Below are 9,162 nucleotides of genomic sequence, written 5' to 3'. Positions count from 1 at the left end.
ATAACTGTTTCAAAATTTTAAAACAGGCTGGTATTAATTGCAGAGAGAGAAAGAGTCTATCAAGAATTCCCAACTCCTCTTATTAATAGACTTGAAAAGCATTTTGTTGATGCTACAACAGTATTACAACAATGGCAGAAAGATGTTTGTAATCAGTTAGACACATGGATTGAAACTTTTTTGACTGAAAGGTACTGTACATTGTATATTGATGAAATTATTACTGACATTGTAGATTTACTAAGGATGATGCATTCATTGGCTACAGTTCAGACACAAATGCAGCAGTTGTATTACAAGCAACATATATAGCAGACTCAGAAAATGATATGGAAAAGGTATTTTTGATATTTAGCTAGCACAGTATCTACACATAATAGGTTCTTGAGATCAGTAAAAGACTGCTGTTGCAGATAGCTTCTCCAGATGCTATTGTCCGAAGCATTTATAATTATAACATGGATAAGAAATACCAACAAATATATTTTGTACATCAAGAGCATTCATCACTTGCAGATCTCATAAACAGAATTCCTCCAGATAATCAAACATTATTACAGGTATAATCACAAGAACATTATTTAATTGATGCCTTATGCATATTGTGTAAGTTTAATTTATAGCTAACATATAATCATTAGGTGACTACTCATACTCCAACACTCTCACAAACTGAATTTGAGGAATTAGGAAATCACATTGGAATTGAAAAGGAAAATATGACTAGAATTCATTTAGAAGCATTTCAAACTGAGCAAGATTTTATTAATAGCATTGAGTAAGTAAAGTGGTAGTGCATATCTTTTTCATTGAATTGTAGTATGATGATAAAAAAGGGTGAGTCCCATGAACATTGTGTCATTTTTGAATGTGAAAGAGCACATGAAAATGGAAATTTAATTTCTTGTTGTCGGTATCGTCTTACTGACAAATTTAGAGAAGCTGCTATGTCAGGCTATTTAAGCACTAGATTCATTCTCCTCATTCATCTGCCAAAAAAGTGTTTAAAATCAAACTTTGTAAGCTTTCAAGGGCGTCCTTGGCTATGCTATCATGTCGATGCTATATTTTCTACTGAGAATTCAGTACCTTTAAATCAGATCCTTAGTGGTGAAGTGTGCTCTATGAGTGATATCTATTATGATGAGAATGATTATGCTTTGACTGATTCTTCAACTGATGATAGTGATATTAGTGACAGTCTGCTATTCAAAGAGTATCAACTTGTACCATATTCAGAGCCTCAAAAAATAAACCTTTGCAAGCGGATGTATTTACAAATATCAAAAGCTGCATCAAATCCTGAGCAAGTTAATCAACTCTCACAAATCATTCCTCAAAAAATACTTTTCCCACTTAGTAAAGGTGAGTAATAAATTTTAGTTCCATTGTAAACATTAAACTGAATTTTTTACAGATGAAATTACATTTCATTCACAAACCATTCGTCTTATTAAGGGTATACTCAAGGATAGAGAGTTAAAAGAGGGTACAAATGCTCAACAAAAATGGATACTAGATGAATCTATGAATATGACTAAGCTTCAAGAAGCTGGAACATTTCAAAATGCAGTCGTGAGAAAATTTGATGATGTTGTCATTCCAATATTTGCAAAAATCATTTCTATTGTCGATAAATACTATAATTTGAAATTACTGTCCAAATTTGAATCTGAGTTAAAACAATTGTGGCTTAATTTATACAACTCTGATTATGTCACCCAGCTGATAATGTCAAAGCTTCAATATACGCCAGATGATAGCCTCAGTATAAATACTGCCTCCACACAATTTTCATGTCGTTTTCCATTTTCCTGGATTTTAAATGATATTGTTACTGGAAATCCTAATAAAAGTAAAGTTTCACTAAATATTCAGTTATATTATATTTTTGATAGATTCAGAGGAACTGATAACATTAGTGCAGGACCATGACTTGCTCAAAAGCTTTGAAAGTTTGTCAGAAACTACTATTAGCTCTCTTGCAAAGTTTTATGTTCATGATTTTGTTCATCTCTTGGATACTAAAAGACAGCCAGTGGAAGAAGAATACTATGAGGTATGAACTAATGAATGAGTTCCATAATAATTGTTTTTAGGTTTTGGAGGAATGTATGATTGCTATGTCAGGAATATCCTTTTCTGATGAGCTTAATGTCACTTCACTGTTTCAAATAGTTGTAAATGTACAGAGGGTTTATTTTGAAAACAAGTCATTTTTTGATTTGTTTTCTGAGCTCATAATACTAGTGCCATCTACTGCTCAAAAATTAAAATTAAAGTCAAATGATTCAAATATTGAAGTAAAGTATACTCTTAATGCAAATTTTTAATGATTATTGATTATTTTTGTAGATACTATTAGTTGATGCTTTAGAAATAGTTTTAAATAGCCCTTTCTTAGACGTACAAGTTCCACTAATGAGTAAAAAAGAAGTGTCACTACAAGGATGGATGCAACAGCAGTATGATTCACACAAAGTCATTTCTAGCATTTTTGAAATATGTAATATTATACCTTCAGAAGTATGGTAAGCTTTAAAATTATATACTTTTCTAACTAACTTGTTATTGAAATGCCTTTTTTATTTTAGCCTAAAATGGCATTGGGTTTGTGTGATGAAGCTGTTCTTTGAGTATGTTGTATTGAAAAATCAAAAAGAAACAATAATTTTTGCTAGAAGAATTGAGAAGGTTAATTCGTTTCAATAAAACAATTTAATCATGATATTAATACAGTTTTCAGCAAAAATTGATGACTTTAAAAACTCCAATACTCTTAACATTGTTGCATTTTTACTTTCTGGAATTGAGAAAGAATTAAAGAAATTGTAAGACCATTTTAATTACAAACCACCTTACTTGACTTTGTATTTAGGCCAGAAGCAGCAAAACAGCAGACAATACAAAAAAGCTGTTGGTCTTTCTTCTTAGAAGTGTTGTCTACACTTTGCATTGATGGAGATATTTTTAATGAAGAATTGATTGATACTCTAATTCAGGCTGTATTCTCAACTTCTCAAAATGTGAAAGATAAAAAGCTGTGTACATATTTACAGAATCATATGGAAGAAATGACTTATTTACAGTCCTTTACAATTAAACTAATAATGCAATATGAGTAATTTTGTAGTCTTGTCTGTGACTTAATTCATGTAAAATATTTTAGGTATAACAAGATACAGAGTAAACTGAGAAATATTATGGAAAAGATAAATTTGCCAAACCCCCAAAGCTTTATTGAAATATTCTTAGCAAATATAAAGGTAAAAAGATGTAATCAATGATTTTTATGATTTTATTCCTAACTTATAATGCTTAATTCATTGATTATAGACTAGATCTAGTGTATCAGTGCAAAGTGAAAAAATGACTTCCGTTGCTGATAGTTTGTTAGGTGAAGGACATAGATTGTTGATGCAGTGTAAAAATGATGGAGCATTGTCACCACAATGCTGGTTGGCAGTTGCAAAGTTTACAAAAGGTCTTGAAGTTTTAGCAAAAAAAATACATGAATCAACCTTTGATATGGAAGCTGATCCTGATGTTATTTACCTTTTTGATGAAGCTGAAAGCTATTGTCTGTCTGACGATCTTAATGATGATCAAACTACAGAAGGACCATTCTGGTATCTCATTCGCTACATTATAAGAACTTTTGGCAGCATATCATTGATGAGAATATTCAGAAATAATTATTTTAAGTGGATTTTGCCATCTGAAAACTTTAAAGTAACACTCATAATTTTAAAAAATTGATTTGAATCTACTTACAGGATGAAGAATTTATGGACTTTGTTGCTGTATACAATCCTGTTTATCAGGATATCAGATCTGCCATTAGTAGAGCTACAACAGGAGAATTTGATGAACTAAATCTAGCAGTTCAAGTACTGTACAGCATTATAGATTATTATTATTGTCATTTTATCTCTTTTTGGCAGAGTCTTAATCCTACATTCACTGTTCCACTTGCATTAGCATTATTTGAAAGAGTAAAATTAAGCTATGCAACAGATATTCCTTCAAAAAAACTTTCATCAGAAGTAAACAACTTGAAATGTGCCATATTTTACTTGTTCATGTCTTTATAACAACTAGATTTTAGAGAATTTTAGAGATTTTGCTAAAACCTGCCAGCTTTTCACAAAAGACCAAGAAGTTAGTTTTAATTGTTGTATAGGTTTCAAAGTATTTACAAATTTCTTACACAGGTGCTACATATTGTTGACGAACTCCTACAAAATCAGCAGTGCAGTCTTTTCCCTTCAATGCAGGCTAGAAAAGATGAGCATGAAGATTCAATATATCAAATGATAGTTGTCCATTCAGTCCTTACCATACTTACTAACAGAAAAACTGGACATATGAGAATGTTATCAAACTTTCTTTCATCACCAGAGACACTTAAAGTATGCATAATAATTATTGATAAATGTTTAGTTGAATGGGTATGTATGAAAGGACTTGATGTTGCCTGCTATGCCTATAAAGTTGTCAAGCATTAAAGAAGAGGAAGAAGGTTTTCTTCGTAAGTACAATTAGCTTTTATCATTGTATACTGCCTATATGATTATTATTCAGAGTGCAACAATGCCCATCAATACACAGACATTATGGTATTATAATAGATATATGTCTTGATTTTATATGTTAACGTATATTTAGTTGGAGTCATTTTGTATCCACTGTGGTAGAATTATACAATATTCAAGTAAATCATTGGCTCCTGTAGAGTAAGTATTAAACTTCTGGAATGTGTTTTTATTGCTTTTACTAGCAAATTCACTGAAAATGAAGCTTCTCCTGGGTATATACCACTAACTGAGATGGAAAGAAACCCCCCAATTGGTTTTCTTTCTAATGCTTCATATGCTATCATCAGGTGCATAATGCATTCATGCTTACTATGGTCATCTTGCAATGGAAAGGTATGTACTAAAACCAAAGATGTTTATTTATTTCATTGCAAACAGAATATTTTACCACTAATGAACGGAAAACTTGATCTACCTTTGCCAGAGTACAATTCATTTTTTTGGGGTCAAATAAAGAAAGATATACAACAGTTATCAAGCATTACTGGTCATTCTATTGATGAAGCTGCTTTGTTAGTTCATTTAGTGCTAAAAAAAATCAATGAGAAAGGACATCATGTACAACTAACAGGTTGGTTAATGTGTTAATTACATTGATTATTTTATTTGGGATAACACAATAGGACAAAATGTTGTTGGTAATTTAGTAAAATTAGATGATAGAAGAAAGTGGGAGAAACAGTTTTATGATTGTTACATTGAATCTGTTGTCAAGGTAATACTAATAATAATAGTTTATTAGATTATGTGACACTATTATATTAGGACACAGGGTCTAGCATTCAAAAAATGCTAAAAGAGCTAACTGCTAGAGGTAAGTTTTCATTTTTCTAACAAAATTCATTGTCTTTGTAGATTATAGCAAATTATTTAAAGCAGTGTACATGACTCCCATGACATCATCAGAGCCATTTTTATGGAATGTTTGTCCTACATTAACTTCACAACAAATTTGTGGGCAGTTACTGACCATAAAAGTATCTGAGGAGCATCCCGTGATTTTCATATATCTTTCTGAAGTCAGCTAACAAAATACAAATCTATATATTAACATGTACTTTAGATCCATAGGTTTGAAGCAATGACATTTTTGCCAGATATCTTAAAAATGCTTAAGATAACTCAAAAAGCAATATCACAGTTTGATTTTGATGAAAAGACACAAGGAACTATTGAGAACATGCCATTCAGGGAATTTGTTAATCAAATTGGTAACCATAAATACAAGAAAGGGACATAATTATTTTCAATATGTACATGTAGATGATCAACAAAAAGATGATTACGAAAGTTATTTTGTTTCTTTTCAGCGTGCTTGGGAATTATGTCATCATGAGCTTGATAATGGTATGTATTGTATGAGAAATATCATTTAATATTATTTTTGTATTGCAGGGCGCTTGTTTGAGTTAAAGAACAACAGCATCCAAGTAGAAATTTCTAAAGAAATGAAAATGAAGTACTTAATACCAACAACCTATGGACCTGGAGTTATCACCACTGGATTAATTGATCATCTCATCATTAGTCATAACAAGTTCATTAGACTTTGCCGCAAATTTGTGGAAGATTCACTTAAAAAGTATTATGAATACATGCATAAAAGCAATATTCTTGTATAAAATTTTATAGAAATTGGCTGTGGCAAAGCCCAAAGGTGCCATTGCAAGAGTTAAATTCTAAGCATTTTGTGAAGTGTTCTGATGAATTTGTCAGGCTAGTCCAATCTCATAGTGTATACACAATCTCTAATGGAAATGTTACTATTCAAATAAATGATCTTGGAATCATTGAAAGAGATTTTGTTCAGGAATTTGTATTAGGAAAGCCAATTATAACCCAAGTATTAGATATTCCCCAGGTGATATGGAAACGTCCTGTTCACAATACACAAATTATCGCAGCTGTTAAGAAGAATATTCCTCAAGTATGTACAATACAGTATATTATATTGGTATTTTCCTTAACTTTCTAGCAAGCACTGCCTCCTCAAGTTCGGTCAGGGATTCTAATGGATCTCAAAGATGACTTAGCTGAGATGACAGTTTTATGTGAAACAATCGAGACAGTAATGAGATTCCTTCAAATCAAAAAAGAACCAGCAAAAAAGAAATTAAAGGAATATGTAGAGAATGATTTGATCATTATTGGTAAACTAAGAAGTGAAAAGGTACTACTGTATGTATAGATTAATTTGGAATTGATGACTTATTATTTTAGATCACTGATTTCTGCTGCTTGGAGCATGTTGTACCATTGTGGAGATTCTTGAATGTTGAACGTGCTAAATACAGAGTTCGAAATGAAGAGGTAAGGTCATTAATTAAAATTAGTATGATGATACTTTCCTGTAGGATTCATTCAGTGTTAAAATGGATTTCATGGAAAAAATAGATGTCAGTCTATTATTTTGTGTAGATGCTTAAGCTTACAATAAATATTTAGGATGAACAACAAAAAGTGTCTCTTGAAGCAGCAATCAGTAAAATGACTAACATAGATAACATGCTGGAAGTGATGTATGAGATGATACAGACCTATGTACAAACATGTAATCTGGAAGACAAGCATAAACAGTAAAGGCTACTCTAAGATTAATTTTGACTATTACTTAATTATTCTAAATAGATTGAGAGTAGTCTTGTTTGACTATGTGCATCAAACCAAATCTGAGCCTATTTCTCATCTTATGGAGTTCTTTCCTCCTGATATTAAACTAAGTCAAGTTGTCTGTGCATGGAAGGAAATAGTCCGTCTTCAAGATGCAACAAAGAAAAAGATTCGCTAACTTTACATGTAATTAATTAGGCCTTAGTGTTATTAGTAGCTGACTTAGGACATTTTTAGACTTAACTAAACTAGCTAGTATATAGTTTTATTTGCTAATTAATTAAGTTGTTGCGGCTCTCTAATTATTATTAACAATTTTATTAATTGCTTTGTTAACACTAAGCATTGGTTACATCATGTCCCTGCACCACCCATGATAGCCAAAATTTCTTGAAATCTCAAAAACAGTTCTCAATAAAAATAATATTAAACTATTTGTGACCATAATTGACAAAAGGTACCTTATGGCGGATTTTCAAATTCATCATTATAATGAAAAATGTCAACCTGTGGGTGCTCTGTTGGACAACTATTGTTTTTAAAAGTTACATAGCAACTTTTTGCATCCTCTTGAGTAATTTTATGATACATGGACTTCAGGAAGTTGGATTTTTAAGGCTATAAAGACAAATTTCACTACCCGCCATAAGGTACCTTTTGTCAATTATGGTCACATTTTAACAATGCAAAAACTCTACCCTCCCTGGCCTTCATCACAGCACTTTTCAGGACCTCAAGACTAGTACTGGAATCCTTCTGGAGTTCCCTCACTTCCCCAATATGACCACTACCACAGACAATCATAATGATACTATCAGGAGGGGATGAAGACACTATGTCACAGCATAGCTTATCCAGTTCAGAGAGAGTGGATTTAAACTCCTCCTCAGTATAAGCAGTAGTCCTTTTCTTCAATACTTCCATTGATTGCAACTGTGTGATTATGAAATTGTTTTTCGGAGCACATTCACCTACAAATTAAGAGTTATTTACAAATTTCCAAGTATATGCATATTCTAAGTCCAGGCAATAGTACATAATAGGGTCCAAGCAAATTTACATTATCACTTATCATTCACAAAAATCAGTTAAACATGTTTCTTTACAAGTGCATTATACTTGGACATGTACATTTTTCTTCTTTCCTTTTGCTCATGATTCCAAGTAATCTTGAAGCATTGAGACACGCTTTGACAACTAATCAAAATAATAATGGAGACACTAAAATTTCAATAAAACATTCTCATACCTGTTGATTTCGAAAGTTCAATGATTCATTTTTCTGTGCATGTTTCCTAAGAGCTTGATCCTTTGTTCTTAACTCTACCTACAAAATAATGCAAAGATGCATACAGACCAAGAGGTACTAGACAAAAATAAAATATCACGGTAAAATCATAATAGATATGTCCCAATTTGTACTCAGTGATATGTCATGATATGCAGAAGTTCAAAATATAGAAGTACCTCCAATGATGCCTTTGCATTCTCTTCAGTTCTGACAGCTTGTTTGAGGACGTCAACTTGAGCTCTTAACTAGTATGTATATATATGTATATATACATTATTTTTCTGTGTAGAAAATTCCTTTTGCAAATTTTTGAATGCCATTTGGCCTGCTGTGGCCTAATAAAAAAGCAGGAATTCCAGGCCACAAAATTTTCTAGCTATACAGCATATCACTCAATCTAAATAATCAAAATAGTATGCTAAAGATTTAAGGGCGTGGTCGCCAAGATTTTGTGCACACAAAAGATTTCATTTACAAAACAGTTCAAAAAATGTTTGCACTGATAGTTCATACCTTAGCATACTCTTGTGCTAGTTTCTGATAGTTGACCTGCAGCTCAGAACCCATGAAAAACTCAAGTTGCCTGCTTGAATGCTTCTTATGGGCGTGTCACAGTTTGAAGATCGACCACGACTTAAAGTTACGCCCACGACTTAAACTCCA

General features: G+C 31.9%; 1 protein-coding gene across 1 annotated transcript; it reads right to left on the bottom strand.

Annotated features, from left to right (window-relative positions):
* Positions 1–8,053: 8,053 nt before the first annotated feature.
* Positions 8,054–9,131, bottom strand: LOC109584959 (protein phosphatase 1 regulatory subunit 21-like). Its single transcript, XM_020000868.1, has 5 exons — positions 9,013–9,131; positions 8,676–8,744; positions 8,458–8,535; positions 8,340–8,405; positions 8,054–8,179 (listed from the first exon to the last, which is right to left on the bottom strand). The coding sequence occupies exons 1-4, from the start codon at positions 9,064–9,066 to the stop codon at positions 8,361–8,363; spliced, it is 246 nt and encodes an 81-aa protein (XP_019856427.1). The 5' UTR covers positions 9,067–9,131; the 3' UTR covers positions 8,054–8,179; positions 8,340–8,360.
* Between the last annotated feature and the right edge of the window lie 31 nt (positions 9,132–9,162).

The sequence above is a fragment of the Amphimedon queenslandica genome, unplaced genomic scaffold, assembly GCF_000090795.2.
Source record: "Amphimedon queenslandica unplaced genomic scaffold, v1.1 AMPQUscaffold_13143, whole genome shotgun sequence".
Classification (NCBI taxonomy): domain Eukaryota; kingdom Metazoa; phylum Porifera; class Demospongiae; order Haplosclerida; family Niphatidae; genus Amphimedon; species Amphimedon queenslandica.
The sequence above is the reverse complement of the archived record's forward strand: the minus strand, read 5'-3'. Positions and strand labels throughout refer to the sequence as shown.

Coding starts and splice junctions, on each gene's coding strand:
- LOC109584959 (XM_020000868.1), bottom strand. CDS start 9,066: ATGGGTTCTGAGCTGCAGGTCAACTATCAGAAACTAGCACAAGAGTAT. Junction 8,745..9,012: donor TAGCACAAGAGTATGCTAAG/GTATGAACTATC, acceptor TATACATACTAG/TTAAGAGCTCAAGTTGACGT. Junction 8,406..8,457: donor TGAACTTTCGAAATCAACAG/GTATGAGAATGT, acceptor TATTTTGATTAG/TTGTCAAAGCGTGTCTCAAT.